We start from the raw sequence: 26,353 nt of genomic DNA on the forward strand, positions 1-26,353 counted from the left end.
GTAAGGACGAAGGACATCTGAAAAATATTTTAATAAATAGACAATGCAACACAAAAATACATTTGGAAACAATTAGAAACAAGCAAGGAATGAAAGAGTAAAAAGAAACATTCAGCCACATTATAGCCTCTTCTGCCGAGGTCATGCTGACGATAAGAGTGAGGCCAGAAGGAGCCTGGATTTCTGTACATAGTATGCTTAGTGTTAAGATTTATTATAAGTTATTGTAAGTTTAAGTTGAGTCTGCTGCAGCTGGATTTCTTATGGACAGGGCCAGTCCTGAATCTTTTGGATTTGTGACCATTATGCTCATTTGCCTTCAGTAGCAGTAAAGCTCTGCTGGTCTTATTTTGGGGGGGAATCCTGCAACGTGTTTGAGTTTTTGCTCTGTTAACTATGCTTTGAAGTTCTGCGCTGGATCAATATGAGTAGAATACATGACAGTTATTGCATAATTGTGCCTCTAAAGCAATGGAAAGGCATAATCCACTGTGAGATAATCAGAATCTATGGAAGAAACTGAACTTACACTATAAGCACAGTGTTTCTGACTGGGGCAACAAGAACAAGAGAACCTTGTGGCGCCATAAGAACTAATAGCTGTGTTTTATGGCTACAGTTTTTGTGGACTTGAGGTCACACTTCGTCAGATGCATGAAGCGTCTTCAATTGGCAGAAGGTGACTTGCTTCTTATATCCATAAATGCTCCTACCAGGAATGCGTTAATGATTGAAATGGAGCCCATGCTGTCAATGGCAATTTTTGGCAAAGTTTATAGAAAGGAACCAATGTTTATTTTCGGTTGGACAGAGGTTTCTAGGACTGGATCTGAATGGAGGTAGGAGCACAGGGATCTTTTTCATGCCATTATAGAAAAAAATATTTCCATAGGCATTAGTTCATGAGGGTCATTAATATCCCAGAAAATAAATATTGCAACCAAATTGTCAGAAACTAGACACAGTAAAATATACACCCATGTCTGGGATTCATCTTGCACAGTCATAATACAGTCATACCTCGGGTTAAATATGCTTCAGGTTGAGCGTTTTCAAGTTATGCTCCGCAACAACCCAGAAGTAACGGAGCGCGTTACTTCTGGGTTTCGCCGCTCATGCATGCACAGACACTCAAAATGACGTCACACGCATGTGCAGAAGCGGCAAAATGCGACCTGCGCACACGCAGACACACAGACACGTGTTACATTTACTTCAGGATGCGAATGGGGCTCCAGAATGGATCCCATTCGTATCCAGAGGTACCACTGTATACTTCGCAATGATTGTTCAGGACACAACCTCTTTATATCTTTGGCTTCTCTCCTGTATTGCAGTTCAGTGCTAGTGTTTCCATTTTGCTTAGTTTTTGGTTTATTTTATGATTTTTATGTGCATTGCACCTGTTCTAATTGCAATATTTTGTGTCCGTTTGGTAAGGGCAGGCTGTAGGTATATCTAAAAAGAAACAAATAAAATATTATGCTTAGGAATGCATTAGTCCTGGTGTTGGGTAATTCCTGTATCATGTTAAGAGAGAATATTTTCCTTTTCTTAGTGTATCATATGCCAGAGAAGAGTCTCCGCCTGTCCTCTGAATTCACGGTTCAAACCTGTGAAACCAATGCGGTTGCTTCATTTGAAAAGCATTTCTTAAAGAAACTGGAGAGCTTAGTCTACAACCTGGGGTGTGAGATCAAGCAGTGGAGTACACAGTGTCATGCTTCTACAGACACACTGGAGAAGATAACACACAAGCTGACCTTTCAGTTTGTAGGTAAGGTGAAATCTTACTACTTCTGCGTTATTTTATTTTTGACCATTGTGTGCAAGAAAATACCGTAGGCAAGAGGCCTGGAGGGTGGCAACATGAGAACGGGCCTTTTCTGTGGTGGCTCCCCACACATGGAATGCTCTCCCCAGGGAGGCTCGCTTGGCGCCACCATTACATACAGTGTCTTTAGGCGCCAGGTGAAAATATTCCTCTTCTCACAGGCCTTTGGCTGATTAAACAGTATATGGCCTTTTAAACTGGGGTGGAGGTCTTGTTTTTGCTTGTTACCTTGCGATCCTCAGATGAAATGCTGTATTTAATAATGATAATAGAAACAGAAATAATAGAAATAGAATAAAAGGAAAGCCCTAAGGGCCATACATTATGTGACAATGCAGAACAGGGCCAGCTATGGCACATTCTCCCTTTGTGAGACAGCTGGCCACCAACCCATTGGTTTGGGCACCAGGAGGTCATCCATTTGGGAGCCCAGCTGCCTCCTCCTCCTCCTCCTCCTCCTCCTCCTCCTCTTTCTTCTTCTATAAATGGTGTTGTGGTCGGAGTGTTGGACTAGGACTTTGGTGGGGTTCAAATTCCCACTTCAGCCACAAAAAACACATGGGTGACCTTGGGCCGCAGTCTCTCAGCTTAATCTGCCTAACCAGGTTTGTTGTGAGGATAAAATGGGGATGAGGAGAACATCAAGCACCACCTTGAGCTCCTTGGAGAAAGGTGGGATATAAATGAAAGTATACACTCCTCCTTTTTCCCTGATATAAGGACTCAAGGCAGCTTACAGATAAATATAAGTACAGCTAAAACGGGGGGGGGGGGGTCATTAAAAACAATTAAAAAATTAGAATATATATAATGCATTAAAATCTATTAAAACCACACAAATCATTACTTTAAAAGCAACACAGCACAGTCCTTTCGTTAAAAGCAGTCAGCTCCCAAAAGCCCATTGGAATAGCAACAAGGAGGGAGCCAGTCTAGCTTCTCTAGGGAGGGAGTTTCAGAGTTGTCTTGAGCAACCACCACCAAGAAGGCCCTGTCCTGCGTCCCCACCAAGTGTGTCTGTGAGGGTGGTGGGACCGAGAGATGGGCCTTCCCTCAGAGACCTCAAAATCCAAGCAGGTTTGTGTGAGGGAATACAGTCTGATACAGGGCTGTAATTTGCTTGTTGTTTTAAGATTGCTGCTGGTTGTTTATTGTTTAAGGAGCATTATGTTATGCCATGTATTGTTTTAAATGAGTTATGTATCCTGCCCTGAGACAAAGTGGTATAAGATGAGTTGTAAAATTTTGGAATAGATATATACAAGATCTATATACAGTGATACCTCGGGTTAAGTACTTGATTCGTTCCGGAGGTCTGTTCTTAACCTGAAACTGTTCTTAACCTGAAGCACCACTTTAGCTAATGGGGCCTCCCGCTGCTGCCGCGCTGCCGGAGCATGATTTCTGTTCTCATCCTGAAGCAAAGTTCTTAACCTGAAGCACTATTTCTGGGTTAGCGGAGTCTGTAACCTGAAGCGTATGTAACCTGAGGTACCACTGTACAATGAACCTAAAGCACTGGGGTCATATTATGCGATGATAGTTTTAAAATTTTAGTGTGCAAGAAGGTTGCTGCTATATAAAATATTGGCATTGCAGACAGATTCTTACATGTGGTGAAGTCACCGTGTTGTTAGACATGGGTTTTATCATATGGGGATACTATTGGAAGAACACTTGCATCACACAAAAGTTTTATTAAAGTAGAAAAATAGCTGCTTACTTTCTCTTAATTTGCAGTTTTCCCTTTAGCACTGACCACAGCAGACCTCTGTAGAAGTTCTCAATGTGGAAATTCCACCAGCAACATGAAGGAGGTGAAGTAAAATTATACCAAAGGTTCACAGTGCAATAATGGCCATGATATTTTGCAGAACTTATGGCAAAAACAATAACTTATAAGTGTGCAAAATCAGGGGTGCCAACAATATTTTGGGGACCTGGTATACTGTATGTAGATTGAGCTCTGCTGCAGTCGCCAAAGAAGGCACAAATTTGCATAATATTTGTGTAATATTATCTCACATGCAAACTTGCACCCTCTTTTGCAGGTGGTGGTGGAGCTTACAAAAATAAATCAGGGGTCACATACAAATAATAAGATGTCCAACAGACAGAATATTAACAGGTGAAGATTTCCCCATAACTGTCGTTCCATACTGTTTAATATCTGCCTGCCACATAGCTGTTAAAGCCACAAGAGTCCTCCAGTGCTAACACCAAACCATGTAAAGAACTCATGTTTTGTGAGGTGTAAATGAACTGTGTTATTGTGGGTCTTTCATCTGTTGATCATAGGCTGGCAGTACAGGTGGCAACCATTTTGCACACGTCCAATTGACGCATGACTGCCAATGCGCAGGTCCTTTTGGACCCAGAAGAGGGCGGAATGGAGGGCAGGACAGGCTTGCGCGCACTCTGCCTGACAATGTGCCATCACACGCATGGCGCACGGATGTGACATCACACTCCCAGCCCCCTCAGTCTTGGGCACAAGGTGGCACTTCTGGCTTGTGTTGTGTTTTATCCACAGCCCACCGTGATTCTAGCTAGGTCACAGTTTGGTCTCTGTTAATGTGCAGCTCTTGTTAACTGTCACACTCCTAGGCCTATACCAAGATTAGTGAGTTCTTTGAAGTCGAAAACGCGAACTCCTCTCACAGTGATTATTCAAGTTACCTTCATGGTACACTGAATGCAGTTAAAGTAGACCACTGCAAGCCAGGATTTGGGAAGATCATAAATGCCCTCAGCAATAACACAGAGTGCCCAGGGTGTTGTGGTGAGTTTCCAGAGTCTGTATGTTAAAAAAAATACTGCTGACTAATTTTCATGAAATGTAGTTTCTTGCTGATTTCCCCCCTCACCTGTTTTTCTTCTTTTAATTTTTAAAATTGGAAACAAATTTCTCAGGGTACGGAGATCATTATGACAAAAACACATTATTGCAATAAGGCAGAAAGAATGAACATTAGTGCCCACCTGTCAATCACTAACCTAACAGGTTATGGCCACCAGGACTTCAAGGCACCAAGCAGGGCCTCTGAGAAGCAGGCTGGATGTCACTGCCTGTTGATGGGCAGTGAATTCAAGGCTGTTTTCTGCAGGGAGCAGCTGTGTGACCAAGTTCCCTGTGGGGAACTCAGTCTTGGAGCTGATCCAGCCGTATCTCTACCTGCCTCACACCATGCAAAGGCATGGTTTTGGAAAAACTGCTTCATGGGCAAAATTGGAACCTATGCTCTCAGTGTTTTGCTTACTTATAACAAATGAGTGCTGTTTTTGTTTATGTAACTCACCTACAGTTGTACCTTGTTTTTCAACCGGGATCCGTTCCGGAGCCCTGGTCACTAGCCGAAAAGGATGCAGGGCAAAGCACTGCATCTGTGCATGTGCGCGGAGTGGTTTGCGCTTCTGCACATGTGCGAAGCGCAATTTGGTGCTTCTGCGCATGCGTGAGCAGGAAACCCAGAAGTAACCCGTTCCGGTACTTCTGGGTTTGCCGTGGACATTCGCTGGAATGGACGCTAGACGTTCGCAGAGGTATTAATGTACTCAGTTTTTGCAGAATTGTCTCTGTGGGCAGATATGTGTGGCTAAATTCTCCAATGAGGTTGTACATTTCCCTATGTAGAGGGAGATGCAAAGGACCCATTTCTGAAATTACTGTGACATGGAGCACCAGGCGGCATGTCTAGTCACATCAGTGTAATGTCCGAAGCTGGACATTCAGCCTGCCATGAATGGAAGTCAAAAGCAGGCTAATAATTTCTCATAAATTTAAGTGAATGAGAGCCGTAGTAATTTTGTGTGTGTTGCCCCCATGTCTTTTATTTTTGGATAGTCACCTGCCCGCCAGGTAGATTCAGTGCAGAATATGGTACCATCTGCACTCTGTGTCCTGCTGGATCCTACAATGAAAAGTATGGTCAAGCAGCATGTGAAAATTGTCCCAAAACACAAAGCAGTGATGGTGAGGGTGCAAAGACAGGAAGAAGTTGTCATAGTAAGTAGCTTATCTTCACAGGCATGTGGTCATACCATGGGCAAAATTTCCTTATTGTGGCCAAGTTGTTCTGACACTCGATAACATTTAGGCATTGGCAAATTAGACAGTTTGCTTTACTATAACCCACAGTGAGTAACTGTTGTGGGGATAAACCACCAGAGTGAAGTTTTTGATTGACAATTTTAGACCAGGCACTCTTGTGACAGTCTTGTTGCACTAGGAATATTAAACCAGGGGGATTTGAGTTTAGGCGATGCCAGAAGTTAAATGACCTGTGCCAGATCCATAATTCTACTGAGGGGAGATTGGCCTCTAGGCGTAATGATGCGTTTGGGACAGAGGGTGGTACAGAAAAAAAATGTCTTAAAACTTTGTTTGGACAGCTTCCGTGGATCCATGGTAAGTGGAAGCCATGAATTACAAGAAAACCAAAGTCATGGTTTTCTCAAGAAACTATAGAGCCCATAAATGGCGTATGGACAATCAGCCAATCGAACAGGTCAAAGTTTTCAAATATCTTGGCCTTATTTTCCAGTCCACGGGGTCATGGGGAGCACACCAGAAATGTGCAAAAGAAAAAGCGTCCCAAAGCGCCAAAATTCTGACATGCTTTTTCCACACAAAAGGTGACAAACATATGCCCACAGTCCTGGAAGTGTTCCAAGCTAAACCCCTAGCACAGCTATTATATGGGGCTCAGATTTTTTTCATGCAACTTCTCTTGGTGCACACAAAATCAGGTACTTCTTGTATGGAAATATTGGGACAGTTCACTCCCTGGAGAGATATTGACTGGCTGTAGCAGACTGCCCCCACACGGGTGGGGGAACCTATTAGAATGTCTGGTCCCCAGAAGCCTATGGAATCTCAAGGATTTCTGAATGCTCTAGGGTATTCTACCCCAGTGGTTCCTAGGTGTCAGCAACCCAGTTGGATGGGCAGGGTACAAGTAAATATTATATTTACTTGTGTGTATACACGCGCGCACACACACACACACACATATATAATATAAAATACAACAATAATAATAGCAACAACAATTATAATGGTTCTCCCTTGCCTCTGCTGCCTCCTGCATCCAAAGTCACAGCAGCTCCTGGCTCCACCCATGCAGTCCTCCGCGGTTCCGGCAATGCTCTCCTCGCTTCCCTCCATCATTCTTGCCTCTGTCAGATCAGAGTGCCTGCTCCCTCTCTGCTTAGTTGCTGGGCAGAGACTCAGCACCTGAGACTTGGCTTCATTGGTGTTGGCCTTACTCTCAGTTGACTTCAGCTGGTGGTGAGTCATGTGCTCTCAATCTTGCACGCCTTCATAGCCACTGCCCCAACTGTTCTGCCCTCCTAATCCTCCTCCTGGCTCGGGGGGGGGGGGGAGTCAGGTTCTTCCAGGGTCCTAGCCGCCTCTGTGTGATTTCTTCTTTCCTGGGCTCCTGGTATTCCATGCTGTCTTCCTGCTCTGACATTGGCCAGCCCCTCTGGCGCCTCTTCGTGTTCCACAGGAGTGCTGAGGTCTCCTCACCCAAGTCCCAAGGACTTCCTTGTCCTGCCAGAATCTCTCAGCTACATTCCCCCCACATATTGGTGCCAGGAGAGACCCCTGACTCTTCCCCAGCAATATCTACTGGGCTAACTGTTATGCAGACTCCACAGCCCTCATGCTGGGCAGGCACGTCACCCTGTGGTCTGCATATCCACCACACACCCAGCTATCCAATGAGCAAATCGCCCACTACCAGGATCCTCCCACCAGAAGGGGTATCCTTGGCATGAGAGGTTAACTGCTTGATCTCTAAGGAAAGGGTTCCTTTGAAGGAATCCTTTCTGTCTTCCTCGGAGTGTTGCCTTCCTTCCCCGACACCCTGCTTCTCCATGGCAGCAGAGGAGCTGCAGTCTCGGGAGTGGGACACAGCTACCTCCCCCCAAGCCCTCATCCAGCAGTCTCTCTGCCTCTCTGCTTCCCCAGGTCAGTCACCTGTGCCTCAAGGGAACTCATTCCTTGGGGTCCAGGAGTTCATTTCAATAACAATTTCTACCCAGTTAGACCAATAGGTGTACAGATGACATGACACAGGACAGCCCCCTCACCCATGCAGTACTGGCTTCAATCTACATTTCTTTTTTCTTTACCATTTGTTGAGTTAGTTGACTTGGGAGCTTGGGATTTGTTAGGACTATGAGTGGAGAAGCAGAGTGGTTTGCCCTTGCTTCCTAGCCCTGCTGCTGAACTTGCTTAGCTGCCTAAATCACTTGCTGTCTTGATGCTTTGGCAGGTGAAGTTTAATGTCAGGGCTCTTCTTACTGACGTCTAAAGTGCTGAGATAGACAAGCTGGCTCTCCTCTTCTAGGGCATGAATACCCTTTCCCAACATTTTCTGAAAACTTTTTGAAAGGGGGCCATTGGCTTTCATAACAGTGTGTTCATCAACCCTATTGGCCATTGCAGAAATGAACGAAGAGTTTATTGCCCAAAGACTTCATTTAGCTTTAGTTGTCACATTGACCAAAAAGCATTTCTCTGTGTCTTAATGTGCATATTGAACTACACACACGGACTTCAACTTTGCATTTCTCTTGGCATAGGTTGCTAGTTTATCAAACATACTGAAATTTCAAGTGGTGTGCACTGGCTAGTTCTGGAGTCTTCATAATCATTATGGCATCATCTAGTTACTAGAAGAATGCTTCACTGATTTTCATTGGATGCTTCTTCTGATTTCTGTCCAGAATAACCAAACACACAATCATTGATGCTACCAAAGCAGGCTTTCTTCTTTGGTGTCAGTGACTGTGCTTCTGGCTGTTTTGGGGAAATGTTCATATCTAGCAAAAGTCCAAGTCTTCTTGTTTTTAGGGGGCAGCACAAAACTCTTCCTTTGGGGGGGGAAAAGCATGGTTAGAGGATTGGTGGGTTAGGTTCTTGTACGTGGCTTGCTCAGTGGTTTTATTGTGTGATTTTGTTTCCTGTTTTTGAAATTCTAAGTCATCCAGAATGCTTGTTGACCATGCTATAGCATATTTACAGGATATGTATTGGTTATTACTAAGCAGATTTGCAGAATTCCATACCTGCTGCCTAATTCACGATGTTTCTGCTAGTCATGTGGAGGAAGAAAGAACTATAGATTTCATTCAGGGGGGAAAGCAGGCTCGATAGCTAGATGGATGGCAGTGAACAACAGGAATCCCTGCTCAACTCTCCCTCTAGCTTAGCCTGTTCAGATGCTCCCATCATCTCTGAACCTTGCTGGAGATGATGGGGAGTTGTGGTCCCTAACATCTGGATGGGACTGTGTTGGGGAAGCCTGTTCTAGCTCCTCACCACACACACTTTCCTGTCTGCCTTCACAGCTGGAAGTGCTACTGACTGTGGTGTTATGTGCCAAGAAAATTTGCAATACAAATCCACTTAAATTGTCAAGGGGCAAGGCCCTGCCAAGGCTGGTGGCCATCCTACGTCCCCTATAGTAAGAGAGAGCAGCACAACCCAACAGGGAGGAGGAAGGGTGATGCTGCTGCTGTGGGACCTGCTGTTGTATTCCAAAGAGGAGCAGTCTGAGGCATGAAGAAAAGAGGACAATGGGTGTGATGCTACCTCCCTGCCCTACCTCGAGCTCTGAGGATCGGAACGAAGGTTGGAAGAACATCAGCAGGGGGCAGAGGTGGGCTGGCAAGCCCTTTTCAAGTGCTTGTGTGTGTGGTGTTTGTGTATAGTCGCCATGCTAAATAGATCTCTGTTCTTGTTCATGTTTTTCAGAAATTCTACCAATGTGGATGGTTTTTTTAATATCTTCCGCAGGAACCAGTCTTATTCTTGTGACAGTTTGGGTGTAAGTACCCTACTCTTTTACATTGAACTTATACTTTACATCTGTTTATCACCTCTAACCCCTGTGCCCTCCTGCATTGCAGGAGCTGAAGCCTGTTGCTGCTGGACACTTTAGGAAAATATGGCTTCCATAGCAAGTTCTATGGGTGTCATATATGTGATGCTACACATGTGTATGAGGGCAGCTAGCAGTTTTATGCCTAGAATTTCTTACAAAAGATTTGAATTAACTTCTGCTTTTCCTTTAAAAGCCCCTTACATTCCACGCAGTTGTACAAAACTGCAGCACAAGCCACAGAGCAGTTGCTGCATTGACTTTGAAGATGAGAAGTGCAAGTTTGAATCCTTATGCTAGAAGCGGGGAAGGGGGTTCCTTTTCAGCCATGGGGCCGCATTGCCTTCTGAGCAATCTTCTGGAGGTTGCCTGCCAGCAGCAGGCAGGGCCAGAGGCAAAAGGGAACAGACCAACAAATGGAAACATTGCCTTGCCACAGTAGGCTGCTTTCTGCAGACACTCACGCAACCTTCCCTACCCGCAGTCCAAACAAGCAGGAGGCCTGGCCAGAGTTCAAGGATGTATTTGAGCCAGGCAAGAGCACTCAATGAGACAGTGAAGGCCCAGGGAGAGTTGAAAAGACTAGAGACCTGTAAGGCCACATTTATCCGAGTCTGACGACCCCCAGCCTGTGCTTAAGAGATGTTACCAGTTCTCCCAACATTTTGATTTTAACTTTAAAGCAGCCAAAGCTTGAACTGAGCAGCAGCACTGATAATGGGCGTTAGTTCTTTCCCTGCCCTATTCTGTTTAAGCAAAGAGGATGTGGAAAATGGAATGGGGCAGACTTCTCCAGCTGTTTTGAATTACCACTCCCATCAGCCCCGGCCGTGACCCTTGCCTAGGGTTGCCATATTCCAGTTAGGCAACCCCACTCTGGTTTCTGTCCTTCAAATCACCAGCTCCCAGTGTTGCTTTGTAGCAAGGGAATGAGCCATAGGGCTTTTCCTACACTTTTGTGTACAACTTTCAGCTGATGTCACATTTAAAGCACATGGCCTCCCCTGAAGAAACCTGGGAACTGTAGTTTGATAAGGGTGCTGGGAGTTATAGATCTGTGAGGAGTAAACTAGTTTCCAGAATTCTTTGGGGGAGAAGCCATGGGCCTGAAATGTATGGTGCGTATATGACCCTAGTTCACTACGACTGCCAAGGGTGGTGTGGGGAAAGGGTGGTGAACTACTCCAATGATCTGTTACCTGAGGTATCAAAAAGTAAATGAAGAAAATCAACTGCCCTGAATTTCCTTTTCCTTGGTAGAGATGTATGTGCTGGTGCCTGGCATGACTCCCATCTGTTTCAGGGGGAATAATGTCAATATCATGCTGATTCAGAATTCTTCATCATTCATGAAAGGGTTGTGCTATAATAGTGGAATTTGGATGCTGCACTTAACTTTCTGTGCTGTTGATGTGTCTATTTGTTTTTACATGATTACACTTTATGTAATTCATTAAACTGCGAATGAACATTTTGTGAGCTTTCGCCACAGCAGGGTAAGTGTATCTTACGGGAGAGGTGGGAAATCTGTGGTCTTACTGGATGTTACTGGACTCCCATTAGCCCCAGCCAGAATGGTCAGTGTTTTCAGATGCGGTCCAGTAACATTTGGAAGGCCACAAATCTCCCTCCCCATCTTACAGCTTGACCCCAAACCCCTTTATACTTAAGTCCCTTTCATTCCAGTGCCGCCTAGACCCAAATGAATTACTTAGCAGTGGATAGGAAGTATGTTCACCTGTAATACCAGACCTGACTAATTTTTTTCACATCTCTCACACAGCATCATAAGTAGGTGCTGCAAAAAAACAATAGCTGCTCAATATATCAGAGAAGCAGAATCTGGACTTAAGAGGAGGCTGCAGGCATTTGCGAATATTGCAAGTGATGCAGAAGTACAAGAGCAAAGAAGCAAATTAAGCCCCATCAAAATGCACAGAAACAAAGTTGATTTTCTAGAAGATGAATCGGTGGGATTGTTAAGCAACGATGAAGCGACAGAACCACCCACCACTGCTGGTACAAGTCCATCTCCTGTCCAAACAGGACTAAGCGATTTAGAAAGTAGCTTTGAAGACAAGTCAATACCCACACTGGACAATGACAATTTTATTCCAAAGGACCTGCCACCCAATCAGCAGAGATTAGTTGACATAATGAAGCACAATCTGCCCTAGCTGCTGTAAGGTTCTTCACAGATTTGCATAAACCTACAATTAGGAAACAGAGGAATAACTTCCTAAACAATATTCGCAAGAAAGCTGAAAAATGAGCTTCCTTAGTGCTTGCAATTGGGAAGCAATTTTCAGTCACTCTATTTCTGGAGAGCACTTCAGCAGGATAATATAGCTTCAAGAGGGCAGTGCATTGAAGTACACTCATTTCCCCCCCCCCCTCAAACTGGCAAACTGTCCAGTTTAGCAGATAATGGAAATTGTTGAAGAAGCTTCCTTTGCAAAGAACTTGCTACAGAGCCAAAGAAGAATCTAGACCAAAAGCAATGCTGAGTTTAGAACTATTGTATTCTGTAAGCCAAGTGGAAAATGTAAGGATATACCATATACAATACTATAATCTCTGTGTATTCTATGTGATTTGCATTGTGTATTGCTAGTAGTAGTTAGAAGAATATGTTCAAAATGGTTAATCTGAAGCAACGTGACTTGGGCCCATATAATACTGAAAAGTCTAAGAGCCTGTTAGAGAAAAGAACCCCTTGAATAAATTGTCTAATATTGCCATCTGCTTTGCTGCTTGTAATGCATACAGTCTAAACCAAATAATACCAGTATTAGCAGCCACTAGCATAGTAGGACCATAGATTGCTCGGCAAATGACAGGGCAACCCCTGCTTCACCCTATACAAACTTGAAACCTTGTTTGCCTTTGACCCATTGTTCTGCTAAAAGAAGGAGAAAACGTACAATGGAACCCACAATCCCTTAATGTCCTGGAGGGGGAAATGAGCTACTGCTCACAGGTGTTTTTAAATATTTTGTCAAAATATTTCATAAATTATCTTGAAATCCCGTAACATACTGAATTCCAAATCACATTTACACATGCAACCTAAGCCCTTAAACTCATGCATGGAAACATTCCCACTTTTCACTTCAGCTCCTCATGCTCCGAGGCTGCTCCTGAGCCAAATTTCAGAATCAGCTTTTGGGCAGGGGGCTGAAGTGCTACGTATTATGGGTGATAGGAAGATGCTAAAGGAGCAGAACAGCACCTAAAATCCATGCAGAGAATGTTTGAGCTCTCGGAAATCAGCTGACACAGAGGTTTTTACCTTTTTCTTCAGTTCCACCCTGGCCTGTGGAATGAATTGATTTTTTTCTGCACACTGGGCAGTGTGAGTTAATGCAGAAGAGGACAGGGCTCTTTACTGTTAATAACTGGGATTTTGTGGGAAAGAAAAAGGATTTTGAAGGGGCAACATGTAAGCATGAGAAACAGCATCTGCTGAAATTTCTCTTAACACATGTATTAAAGTTACAGGGTCCAAGTTTCCCTATGCTGCATGACTAAGGTAGTAGCTCTTTTCTGAGGCCTTGCCATTCCACACCTCCTTTACTTACCAGATTTTCTACAATACTGTTTCCCCCTTCTATGTAAAACCATGTAAAAGGTAAAACCAGCCAACCCATAGCAGTAGGAATGCAGTTCGGAGCACACCGTTTAAGCATGTGCATAATAGATTTTTCCTTTAGTACTGTGCTCACTTTAGTACTAGTCCCTATTCAGTGAAACAGCCCATCTCACATAGTGGACTGGGGTGCTGTTGCTTTGATGCAGAATAATACGTGATGGTCCTTCCCCCCTCCCCTTTGGGTCTCCTCCAGCAGCATAAGAGAAGACGCTGGTTATCCAACAGCTGCCTATTGTTTTCTAGAAATGAAAGCTCCAGTATTCAAGTATGCCATTTTATACCTTTTATGAAGTTGCCATATTTTTAAAGGACACGTGAGAAAATAAAAAATATTTTTATTAAAATAAAGGTTTTCATATTGCATTGCAAAGACTTTTTTTCTTTTTGTAAGAATACAAAACACTTGCCACGACATTTGACAACACAGAAACGTTGAAATTAATTTTCAGTTCCTCCTTTTAAAGTTCAACAATTTGGCAAAGACGATGCACTGTATACACTTCAAAAGTTGGCTATCATAATACTGATACAAAATACTTCATGTAGATAAAGTTCAGGTGCACAAGAAAAGGGCACAACCCAGCAGACGGGTCTCCCGGGAATGTCGTTCTGAAGTGAATAGGAGCTGTGCAAGAGCTCAGATTTACTTCAAATAGGCTTCTACCGAAGATCTTCACACTGGATTGAGCCCCAAGAATTAAAACATATGCTTTGTATAAAATATGAACACACTAAAGTGTAAATTTAGATAGTATGCAAATACTGATATATTTAGAATGACATATAAATAGCTTGAATTCTTCATAACTTTGCTTCTATAAAAAAAAGGTCAAGAGAATACTGCATTTGCATCTGTATATTGCATACATTTTTTATGTAAGAAAGATGCTAGCTTAAAACATGATTGACATTGCGGGAGGGACACTCTGCAAAACCCTTCTTTGCATGTAGAATTTTACACAAACATGCTACTCTTTGCAGAATTAGGCTCATGGCTATATTCTTCATAATAAAATATAGAATGTATTTACAGTTGAGTTATTCAGTTCATTTTTTGGTAAGTTAAGTAGCAGCAATTTGTTTCACTTAGAAATTTTTGTTTTAAAATATTCTGAATGATATACCTCTAAGTCAGGGGTTGCTAATCTTTTTTGGCTTGAGGGTCACATTCACTTCTGGCCAACCCACCCGGGGCTGCATGGCAATAGTGGGTGTGGCCACCCTACACTCACACATGCGCACACAAACATGCATACACAGAGAGCCTCCCTTCTCCTTGGCTGATCTGTGTAGACCAGCTGACAGGAAGGGCTATTCCCTGCTCCTCACCCATCACCTTATTGATCTGATGACTGGGGAGGAGTGATCTCCTTCCACATCAAGGCCAGTTGGGGAAGTTTAAACCTCTGCCCACCTCAGCCCCATGTCTGCATTATCCCCACCCCCTGCTTCCTGGTTTTTGCCGCCAGCATAATTGGTAGGGTGTTGGGGAGCACAGATAAATTTGCTTGGGGACTGTACCCAGCCCCCCCCCAAGGGGCTGGTCGTTAGCCACCCCTCCTCTTAGTAATAGACAAATATTGTATAAAATTATTGCAAAGTTTCGGTTGGGGGGGGGGCTTGCATAACGATTTCCTCTTACATGGAAATCAAAATAGCTTCCTTGATCCAACAGTTACTTTGCCTTCACAACAGGTGTTCTGTCCCTGGGAACTGGACAGAGCAAGAGACCAATCTAGCAGGCCCATAAGTAAGCTTAGGGTGCTGCTTTGTGTGTGTAGTTTATCTATGTGGCTGTGGAGGAACATTGGCAGAGACATGTGCTCCCAAGCCACCCCTGCCTAGATAAAAGTGCACACTTTCATCCAAGTTTTGATATAGGGAGGAATGCATAGCCCTGTATGCTGCATGAGACCTATATTGTCTTGTTTTCCACCCCTCCAAAGATAGGAGGCTAGCTAGTGTGGGAAGGCTGCAGTCGTCTGAGGCCATGCCTCCCCAGTCACTAGCTGGCCTCCTCCACTCAAAAGGAACAGGAGGTCACAGGAAGTGAAAAACTTCTGTTTCCACTGCAGTGATAGTTCTGCTCAGCATCTTCTTAGACATGTTGTCGATTCCAACTTCCATCAACCCCAGCATGGTCAATGGCCAGGGATGACAGGAAATGGAGTTCAACAAATTCTGGAGGGCCATAGGTTCCCTATCCCTGTTTTAGCAAATGCAAGGGTAAGGCAAGGCTCCTAAATGTGAAACCTGACTTGTACCGCATTGTAAGCACCATGCAACTTAGTGTGACTTACTTCCAAATAACCGTGCATAGTTAAGCTTCTTCAATCCCTACTGGCTTGAGTGCTGGATTGCAGTTTAAGGCTTGAGACAGAGGATGTTTTTTCCTCCATATAGTTGAAAGCGGTATGCTAGCACTTTAACTGTCCAGACAGTCATTTCTTTTGTCTTGCTACCATGTGCACTCAACACGTTTTCCTGATTTTGGAAGCATTGCAAAATTCTCCAAAACTGTTTGACCAAAAATGACAAGAGGCTCAAAAGAAACGAATGCGCACACTACAGGCAGAGCCTTCAACTCAGGGCAGGGGGAATCGGTCTCCCAGGTAAATTGTACATTATTGCTGGTGCTGTGTGGAGTAATCACTTTGGTCATATAGTTTCCTCTCGGAAACATTATTAATGTTACATTATTAATACACCGTTAAGTTCTGAATGTCTTTCGCAAATCAAATTACAAACCTCACTTGCCACTACGTATTAAATATTGTGGCTGTGAAAGTGAGCACAAGGCTCCAGAAGAAAGTACACTGTGCTTGCATAACCAGGCTGCAAGAAGAAGACATCTTGCGTGAAACTTCCGCCTGGGCTGCGATAAGTGCTGAAAGTGGCACATGGGATGCTAGAGCAGGACTGTCAGAGTTGATCAGCGATTCTATCTTCTCTGCTTCTTTATTGCAGGCTTCAATCTAGGGAAAAGCAAGAGTGAGCTTCCAAAGTATCTTTCTACTACGTAAAACATACAGTAGCTTTTTTTTCTTACCGTATCCCCTCTCCCCCAATCTCAGATGGCATCCTTAAATGCTTTGGACCAGGTGTAGAGAACATGGTGCCCTCCAGGCGTTGTTGGGCTACCACTCCTATCATCTCTGGCTGGGGCTGATGGGAGTTGGAGTCCAACAACACCTGCAGAGCACCATGTTAGGTACGCCAGGATAAACTACCTTATCCTGACAGAAGACAGGGAATAGAAGTCAGTTTCTCGAGTATATACTCTGGAGTTTGCAAGACATCCTCAGAACACATCTGCTGCAATCCTGATAAGCATCAGCTAGTCATAAAAGTGGTTCACAATTTGCTAGCTATAGAAACCATAAAACCAGTTTGTTTGTTTCTTAGACCAGAGGCACTCTGAGTTTTATTCATTTCTTACTAAAAAGAACTGGGATTCTGCACCTGCACCAAGCCTGATGAGGAACGGCTGAAGGAGTGGGTATGTTTAGCCTGAAAAAGAGGAGACTGAGAGGAGATATGGTAGCCATTCTCAAATACCTCAAGGGCTGCCACATGGGAAAGGAAACAGGCTTGTTTTCTCCTGCTTTGGAGGGGAGGACTCAAGCCAGTGCCTTCACGTTACAAGAAAGAAGATTCCTTCTGACAGTACAAGCTGTTTGACAGTGGAATGGACTCCCTTGGGAGGTAATGGACTCTCCTTCCTTGGAGGTTTCTAAGCAGAGGTTGGATGGCCATCAGTCATGGATGCTTTAGTTGAGATTCCTGCATTTCATGGGGTTGGACTAGATGACCCTTGGGGTCCCTTCCAACTCTACTATTCTCTGGTTCTGTGATCCTCAGTACAGACATTGGATAAAGTGGATTTCTTTATCCTAGCCCAGATTTTGATGGAATGGATATGATTTCATCTCTCTCTAGGACCCAGATTCTGTTCCAGTCAGTGATGGGCAGTCAGCATCATTTCCTGGTGGTGGTCTCCCAATCTTTTGATTAGTAGTTAGCTCCACGGCATCTGCCAAGTTTCAGCTTCAGGAAGCACGTGTGAGACAGAGTTGCTCTGGTGCATGATCTCCACAGGAGTCTAATTAACTCATTGGAGCAATTGGTTGGAGCTCTAGGCTGTTTTGTTCTTATTTATTTGCAGCGTTTCATTATTAACATTTATGCCTAACAAGATAGATAAAGCCCCATGCAATCCTCCGCCCCCCATGGTGAATTATACCTGAAGAGGCTTAGGGTTTTGATCAACAGGTGTGATGAGGATCACGATTTCAGATTCTATGCTGAAGTATCCAAAAACATCACACTGTGGCACAGACACATGGAGGCGGATCTTCTGAAGTATTTCAAGTACAGTGATTGGCCCTTTGTTGGTTATCTGGAAGAAGAATTAAATTTCTGTACCATTTATGACATGTTACAAAGTTGTGTTAATCTGCTAGAGAGGTAATAAGCTGGTATCATTAGGAAAAAAGATGCATTTCCCATCAATAGAGATTTGCCAAGTGAGTACAAATATCTTTTCAGATGCAAAAGGCATCATTTTTCCTAACTCTACTAACTTTTCTTCAATTACAGAAAGTACACGTTTCTGACAACTCCACACTCAATAATATATAAACAAAACTGGTGATCTGGGGACTGGGAAAAGCCCTCCTTTTCACTACAAGAATGTTGGATGTCCGGCATACCAAGTGGTTATAAACACACTATGGGGAGGCAATCACTTGGCAGGTAGCCTTCAATATCCACCCCCATTGCAGATATAGGCTGCACAGTGCACATGCAAGACTAACATCATAGCATCCACTAATAAAGCCTTGTTTGAACTCACCCCATTTCAACTGCAATTGTAAATTCCATTGAATGCCTTTTCAGACAGAACTGGGTGCTGGACTACAGCCATAATACCAGTGCCATTTTTCAAGCAAAAGAGGTGCCAGAACTCACTATGAAGGTTTCCTTCATTCTCTTAGAATGGCAGTGGTGCTCACCTGAGAGTTTCTGGCTGAAAAAAAGCCCTGTATAATACTATAAAGTTGTCATAAGAAAACTTGAGGTACTTACCTTGGCGAAGGTATCCAGCTTTTCTTTATCATACAAGACCCTGAGTATTGCAGCATACAAAGAACAGCAAGCTCCTGCATAACAAGCAGACCCCCAGAGAGAGACAGAGTAGAGTGACTTGTAAAAGGAATGTACAGCTTATGGGTTCATCTTGAGTTCTCTAAAAATGCCAGAGGACTGTAAGGATCCTGGTGGGTGATACTGAAGGCCCATCTATCTAACATCCTGCTTCACACAGTGATCAACCAGATGCAGAACGTGAAGGCAGCAGCCCTTTCATGGACATAGCAGCATACATGTCATCAAGGTGGAATGTGTGCAGGCAGAGGAGAGTGACCAAGGGGATAAAGTGTCTGGAAACCAAGCCTTATGAGGAACAGTGGAGGAGAGAAGACTGAGAGGTGGCATGATAGCGCCTTCAAATATCTGAAAGGCTGTCATATGGGAGACAGAGCCAGAGGGTAGGAAGAAGCTAAGGGATTCAAATTAGGAGAAAGGAGATTCCAACTAAATATTAGAAAGAATATTCCGACCAAGTTTTGCTTTGTTTTCTCAGTTGTATTTATCATGTTACTGTTAAAAAACCCCAATAATATAATTAATAATAATAATAAATATGCATTTTTTAAAAAAAGAAAAAGACCATTCTAACAGTAAGTGCTGTTTGATAGTGGAACGGACCCCCTCAGAAGGCGATGGACTCTCCTTCATTGGAATTTTTTAAACGGATGTTGGATGACCATCTGTCTCGGATTCTTCAGCTGTGATTCCTGCGCTGCAGGGGGTTGGACTGGATGGCCCTTGGGACCCCAACTCTACAATTCTTTGATTTTATGGCTAACAAAAGAATTGGAGGCAGGGATGCTCTCATAGTTCCTTAAAGGTAAAGGGACCCCTGACCGTTAGGTCCAGCCGCGGACGACTCTGGGGTTGCGGCGTTCATCTTGCTTTACTGGCCAAGGGAGCCGGCATACAGCTTCCGGATCATGTGACCAGCATGACTAAGCCACTTCTGGCGAACCAGAGCAGCGCACGGAAACGCTGTTTACCTTCCCGCCAGAGTGGTACCTATTTATCTACTTGCACTTTGACATGCTTTTGAACTGCTAGGTTGGCAGGAGCAGGGACCGAGCAACGGGAGCTCACCCCGTCGCGGGGATCTGAACCGCCGACCTTCTGATCTCAAGCCCAAGAGGCTCAGTGGTTTAGACCACAGCGCCACCCATGTCCCATAGTTCCTTAGCAGGTCTAATTCTCTAAGCTTATACCATATAAGCTAATACCTATAAACATGTCTTATGGCAGCAGATTCTAGTAAGTTAAAAATATGTTGAAAGAAGAATGAAAATGAACAGTTCATGGATTCTATGACTACTTCTGTTCTAAACATTTGTAACTCAAGCACAAGCCAGGGCTTGAGTGCACATCAGTTTTACACAGGGCAAATTTGTATGGTGTTGGTTTGCAGGATGGGCACCTTTCTGTACATGACTTGTGCTGAACTGCTCTTGAATCCTCAAATTTACACAGCAATGTGAGAACTATCTCCGGATTTGTCGGATTGCTTTTCTTCCACAATAGAGGGGAGAAAGACTGCACCGGAGAGCAGGCCACTCTGTGCACATACCTCCCCAAGGTGAAAACAGAAAACGTATGATTATGGGTTCACCCAAGAGCTGCTCCCACTAGACTGTCTATCAGGAAATCTAATACAGGTAAGCAAGGCATCCAAAACTATGCTCCTTCTAATAGTTCCCACTCCACTACTTTTCTATGGCTGCCTTTCAGAATAGCAATATCCGTTTTCTGACCTGGTGGGGTAACTGACTTGTATCCAGTTGCTGCAAGACGAGGACATGTAACAGACGCACATTCTCCTTGATAACTGTAGTCAGAAAGGACTCCTACAGCTTGACAAGGTCCTTTGTAATCTATTGCCACACGATCAGAATACGCAGCGCACACATTGTTGTAGGTTTCACCATTATGGCCACATACCAAATCAACTGATTTGCAAAATGACTGGAAAATGGAACAAAGCGGAAAATGGAAACAGTATAGATCTACAGTTCATAGCAAATTAAATGCATAATGTAATCTCTGAAACTACTCCGCAAACTATCTGTATACAATTACCAGAAACTGGATAAAAATATATTAAAGTTCTGCTCCACCTTTCTCCCAAAATAACCTAAGCTAGCAAACACCAAAGTGATAAATCAATACTATTAAAAATAAAATGAACATGTATTTGAAACCTCTAAAAATATGAACATTTGCAAATGCCTAAAACAGTCACATGCCCTCGCAGTTAACAATATCAAGGTTGCCAGAAAAAGTATCTTTCAGCCAGCAAATGCCTGGGGGAACAGGAATGTTTTAAAGTTCTTCCTAAAAGTTAATAATTAGAGAAACAGCTGTATCTCAGGGAGGGCATTTCGCAAAGTGGAAGCTGCCATGTGTCAAGGCCAACCAGGCACCTCCCAGTGGCAGTGCCATCAATGGTTCCCTGCCAATTGTGGGGTCTGAAACTGTTGATACTGGGGGAAGTGACTTGAATAAGCCACTTCAGGGAAGAAAAAAGCAGTTGTGTGAAAACTTCTCTAAGCCTACTGAGAAAGTGAAAAGTTATGGACTTCACTAGTAAAATCATTGTTTCATGCTGTCATTAACCCTTCTTTAGGCTTGTGAATGCCTGCAGGTCACAGTAGTTCAACTTTAAAAGAATTGTGGGAAAAAGCTCTGACTGAATTTAAAATAGTGAATGATGCCAGAAACAAAGGAAAGCTGAAGAAACTTCCTACAATACTGTGCTGAATTGCTTTCAACTCTAGACTGCAAACTATCTTTTTCCTAGCTAGTACGATTTCTTACAATCCCCAGGACACCATAAAAATACCTATGTTTTTGACAGGGAGCCCCAAAGGGCTGTTTGACATGGCTACACGATGGCTCAAGAGTAATAATTTTAAAAGCCACAGAGTGAAAGCAGACAAAATGCCCAAGATATACTATACTATTTGAGTGCAGGCGGAGAATCAAATGAATGAACACTCCCCTAAATAGAATACTCCTTACATGTATAAAACTTGCAAGAAGGCTGGAAGTTAGTTTTGTCTTTAACATGCACTTCTGCATGTCTGAGAAACATTTTTATGGAGGTGGATTCAAACACCTGACTCAGTCTGAAATTGTATAATCAACTAACAGATATTAGGTGGTATTAATACACCCAATACTTTGGTTTCTACCATTATAGTCGTACTATAAAGATCAAAATTAAGATGGAGTTTGAGGAGTAACAGAAGTTCCAAATCAGTAATTTGACACCTCAAAGCCCCAGAAGGACTGTGCCATTATCCATAGTGACTAGCAGTTTCAGCTCAGATGGCACAGTGCAAATAAATGCCTTTTTAATAAAATATATGGTGCATTCAAATTCTCTCACCTGGTTAAATATAAGACAGAAGAAGCACAAAGCAGGAAAAATGACCCAGAGAGGAACAAGTTTGGTTGGGTCCACCTTAACAGTGGAACAATAAAAACCATATTTAAGTAATGTGAAAGATTATTCCATACCTGACATGGACCTTTGTATGATACACTTTTCCCTTTTTGGTGCAGAACACATGGACTGCTATATTCTATATTGTCTGTATCACAAACAGGATCTCGCAACTGGTCACCACAACTGAATTGTCTGGACACACATTCGTACTGGTTACATCCAAACTTCTCAAAACTCGTTAAGCAAACCTGTGGCTTTGGTATACATCTGGATTAAATAATATTTTCATGTTATTTGTTATTTTTCCAAAAAAAAACAACAACAACAGATTGAGATAATTTTGAAAAAAGCAGAGGTTAACACTGGTCCCAAAAGAGTGGCAGAAAAGTAATGTGCCAAAAATATTTAAGTACCCAGTTGCATTACGAACTCGAAAAGAATTCCAGCCCTCTATAAACCTAAGAATTTATGTTGTTCTTGTAGACAGAAGGGCACTGCATATGGAGTTGTATGCTTCACTTCCAGGGTGCAGGAAGATGGGGTGAAAGATCACATCCTCTGAGGCGGAATCTCTCATAACTCTCCCAATAGCAAATCTACGGCAACCAATTACTTACAAAAAATAACACAATAGGAAGGAAACTGCAAGAAAAAACAAATGGGCAAAATTGAAATCTCCTCTTGAAAATGATCCATGTACAAGTTAAGCAGAACACCTACTGACTGATATGGTGACTAGTTTGAATTCATCCTTGTCTGCACGTAAGCCAAATTATGTTATGGCACAACGGAATTTTTATAAGCAAGCTAATTTCCTAGAGTGCTACAGATTTTCTTAAATATTTACCTCTGATTTTTAAGGCAGGGATTAGGGTTGCAAGGATCTTTGGAGATGCAGGATCCAAATTCAAACTGATTGTCCTGAAGCCCAACACAACGTGCTATACATACGCTTGGATAGGTACGACCGTTCTCTCCACACACTGGGACAAACTGATCAGCACAGTTACATGGCAGACCTGAAAGAGTTAAAGCTTTTGTTAGGAACTTGCAGATTCCCAAAGAGGCTGGAATTCTGAGGTCTGTACTTCTAATATCTATAGCAAAAGCGCAGACTAGCAAGCCTGATTTGAACGGCCATGATCCAACACAGAGTTTAACCACACTTAAGCCCACTGAAATAAAAGAATTTAATCGCACAGCTGTGTTGGGAGCATGGCTCTTATTTTTTAAATCTGTTACAGGAAGATATGAACATTCGTTTATTATTAGAATTATGGGATTTGCTTTGCATTTAACTACTAGATTCTGAATACAGTGGTACCTCGGGTTACAGACGCTTCAGGTTACAGACGCTTCAGGTTACAGACTCTGCTAACCCAGAAATAGTGCTTCAGGTTAAAAACTTTGCTTCAGGATGAGAACAGAAATCGGGCTCCGGCGGCACAGCAGCAGCAGGAGGCCTCATTAGCTAAAGTGGTGCTTCAGGTTAAGAACAGTTTCAGGTTAAGAACGGACCTCCGGAACGAATTAAGTACTTAACCCAAGGTACCACTGTACTGGACAAGCCACTGCACTGTCTTCAATAGCAGCCTCAAAGAGTTGCTACAGGGAATATCTTGGCAAAGTACAGCCAGAAAATAAAACACACCACACACACACAAATCCTACCTGTAATGTCATGCTCATCATCTGAGTTGTATTCATTTAGACACTGGCGAGTGGAGCAGATCAGATTCCCAGCAAAACAAGAACAGAGATTGCAACCTATTTTGAAAGGTTTTCCGTGGCCTTAAAATAAAACAAATGCATTAATAAAGAGCCGCTTCAGGGAGAAGCAGAAATAACAGTCTGCACCCATACTGGGAGCAAAACTCTCCACCTGGATGGTCCCGGGGGGGGGGGGAGGAAAGAGGAATAGCCGGACAAAGACGAAAGGTGACGGGCAAGAGAACTATTGCCACTGCTCTGCCACCCTGCACCTCCTCAGAAAATGTAAGGTGGGGAAAAGGCCCCAAGCTGCCCACAGTTACTCTGGACCCCTTGCTCTCCCCCATGTATATAATTTCACCTACCTAGGGAAGCTGGCCAGGAACAAAACTTTTAACAACCACCAAGTCTAAGACACTGAAGATCCCAACATAAACTTTGCTTCCTGAGGCTGAGCCAGTTTGGGAGTTGCACTCTCAAATGCCCTTCCTTATGCTACCAGAGAACAGGAATATATCAGAGCTTAATAATCTGCAACAGTACATACCTTTTCTTTCCCCTCCAACAATGCATGATTTTTGGAGGTCAACACAGTGCAGTTCCATACAGTTTTCCAGCAGCCCACTCTGGCCACACGTGCAGATCTTATAGCAACCAACATCTCCCGCAGAGGACGGAACCTGGATGAGGGTACCTTGGCGGACAATAAAATCGGAAGCTTCGCCCAACTTGCAGCCTGTGCAAAGATGGCAAAGTGTTACTGAACTACAGATGATTATGTTCCAGAAATATTTAAAGGCTTTTACATAGCAAGAAAGACTACACATGTACAAAACTATTTTGGGAAAAGGTGTAGCATACTACTTTACATTTGAAGGTACAGAAGAAATTGGAAGATAGAACCGTTTCTTCTCCATAAATGTGTCTTCAAGAGCAAGAACCATCAATGTTTGTTGTTTGTTTGTTTATTTATTTATTCATTCATTCAATAATTTCTATCCTGCTCTTACAATGTATACACATTAGAAATTAAAGATGTCTCACCTCAAGCCCACCATGCTTATGAAGACAATATATGTAAATCTCTCTGAATTCATTGGGATTTACTTTATAGTTCAAAAGGTTAGCCTTTCAGTCTAACACCTCAGTCTTAAACACATTTACATGGGAAAGGACTCACTAGAGGTTTATTTTATTTTATTATGTTACTTTTCTAAACAAAAAAATCTGTCAGTTTGTATTTCTTAGTACAGAAAGTATTGATCTGATGTGTAGAGATCTTTCCCTTTCTAATTAATTCAAGATGGTTCTTTCTGGAAGCTTCTCTGTGTGAAAGAAACAGTGTGCATGCACACGAAAGCTGATACCCAGAACAAACTTAGTTGGTCTCTAAGGTGCTACTGGACAAATTTTTAATTTAGACAATTCATGATGTTTGAGTTATTCCTTCAGAGAAGCTGGCTTGAACAGGTCCTGTTATCTTTTCAGTCAAGGTCATGCTGACTATAAAAGTAAGGCCAGAAGGAGCCTGGGTTTCACTCTTTTCTGTCTCTCTTTCCTTCTCATGTGTTGTTCTATATAAGTGTTAAGCGTGTTATTATAAATTATTTGCTTAAACTTACAAGTGAAGTCTGCTGCAACTGGATTTCTTATGGACAGTGCCAATTGTGAATGTATTGGATTTGTGATCATTATGCTCATTTGCCTTCAGTAGCAGTAAAGCTCTGCTGGGTGAAATACAATTGCCTTTGGTCTGTTTTTTGGAATCCCGCAACGTGTTTAAGTTTTTACTCTGCTAACTATGCACTGGAGTTCTGCTCTGTATCAATATTGAGTAGAATACATGACAAAATCATCCAAGGCAGCTGACTTGTTAAAGTAAGAGTATGTTAAATGTAATCAGATAAAACAGCTCCCTCTCATAACTCCCAAAGAACAATTCAAACAAAACATTATATAAAATATTCATTAAAAAAGCAGCCGTAAAAGATCTCCACACGTGAATAACATTGCCTATCTAAAAGCCACCTGAAAAAGAAACTATTGGTGGTGGATGCCAAATGACACTACAGGAAAAAGCCTCTCTCTTCTGCCCCCCCGTTCTCAGCAATGGGCAAACCAGGAGAGCCTTAATATCAATTCTGAAAATTCTAATGTTGTTCTTGGATTATTAGAATCCTACATACAGCTAACAGAGTTCTTTCTAAAAACAAACCTGCGAATATAGCTGGGAGTGCAACTATTGTATTACTTACCCTGTATACAAAAGTAAGGAAGACACGGTTCCCCAGCCTGACATCCTTTTCTATTTACTTCACATAACTGATTGGCAGCACATGGATTTGGGTTACAGGGGTGTGTAACATCATCCACAATGTTCCCTAAAGTGCTTGGGCCTGAAAAGACAAGGGAGTTAAATAGAGGTCATCTACAGAGTGGAAAACAAAGTGGTGACATGGTAGCCTAGTTCACATATACAGTGGTACCTTGGTTTAAGAACAGCTTAGTTTATGAACAACTTGGATTAAGAATACTGCAAACCTTTTGGTTTGTGAACTTTGCCTTGGAAGCAGAAAATGTTCCACTTCCTGTTGAGTGTAAATTGGGTCCCCCGCTGCTATGGGAAAGCATGTCTTGGTTTAAGAACACTTTGGTTTAAGAACGGACTT

The 26,353-nt window shown here is 42.9% G+C and overlaps 2 protein-coding genes across 16 annotated transcripts in view; one reads left to right on the forward strand and one right to left on the reverse strand.

Moving 5' to 3' along the window:
• The window catches only part of LOC310747832 (zona pellucida-binding protein 2-like), a 24,604-nt gene extending 12,139 nt beyond the window's left edge, over positions 1–12,465 (forward strand). For 5 of the 12 annotated variants that reach the window (XM_083583107.1, XM_083583105.1, XM_083583104.1 and 2 more), the window contains exons 5-10: positions 1,559–1,777; positions 3,575–3,651; positions 4,442–4,616; positions 5,679–5,840; positions 9,600–9,672; positions 11,510–12,465. In XM_083583107.1, the coding sequence (XP_083439233.1) occupies positions 1,559–1,777; positions 3,575–3,651; positions 4,442–4,616; positions 5,679–5,840; positions 9,600–9,672; positions 11,510–11,903 (1,100 nt within the window). In that variant the 3' untranslated portion in view covers positions 11,904–12,465. Of the gene's footprint in view, positions 1–1,558; positions 1,778–3,574; positions 3,652–3,885; positions 3,963–4,441; positions 4,617–5,678; positions 5,841–9,599; positions 9,673–11,509 lie in introns of all 12 variants that reach the window. The other 7 variants (XM_083583109.1, XM_083583108.1, XR_014541016.1 and 4 more) reach the window with 6 other exon arrangements.
• A 1,231-nt stretch (positions 12,466–13,696) lies between these two features.
• Positions 13,697–26,353, reverse strand: part of RECK (reversion inducing cysteine rich protein with kazal motifs) — a 49,319-nt gene continuing 36,662 nt past the window's right edge. For all 4 annotated transcript variants that reach the window (XM_083582610.1, XM_083582612.1, XM_083582611.1 and 1 more), the window contains 9 exons: positions 25,940–26,080; positions 24,232–24,420; positions 23,646–23,765; positions 22,822–22,993; positions 22,046–22,241; positions 20,278–20,488; positions 18,467–18,540; positions 17,622–17,777; positions 13,697–16,353 (listed from right to left, as the gene is read on the reverse strand). In XM_083582610.1, coding sequence (XP_083438736.1) covers positions 16,138–16,353; positions 17,622–17,777; positions 18,467–18,540; positions 20,278–20,488; positions 22,046–22,241; positions 22,822–22,993; positions 23,646–23,765; positions 24,232–24,420; positions 25,940–26,080 — 1,475 coding nt within the window. In that variant the 3' untranslated portion in view covers positions 13,697–16,137. The remainder of the gene's footprint in view (positions 16,354–17,621; positions 17,778–18,466; positions 18,541–20,277; positions 20,489–22,045; positions 22,242–22,821; positions 22,994–23,645; positions 23,766–24,231; positions 24,421–25,939; positions 26,081–26,353) is intronic.

This window comes from Podarcis filfolensis, assembly GCF_964270895.1.
Source record: "Podarcis filfolensis genome assembly, chromosome: 13".
Classification (NCBI taxonomy): Eukaryota; Metazoa; Chordata; class Lepidosauria; order Squamata; family Lacertidae; genus Podarcis; species Podarcis filfolensis.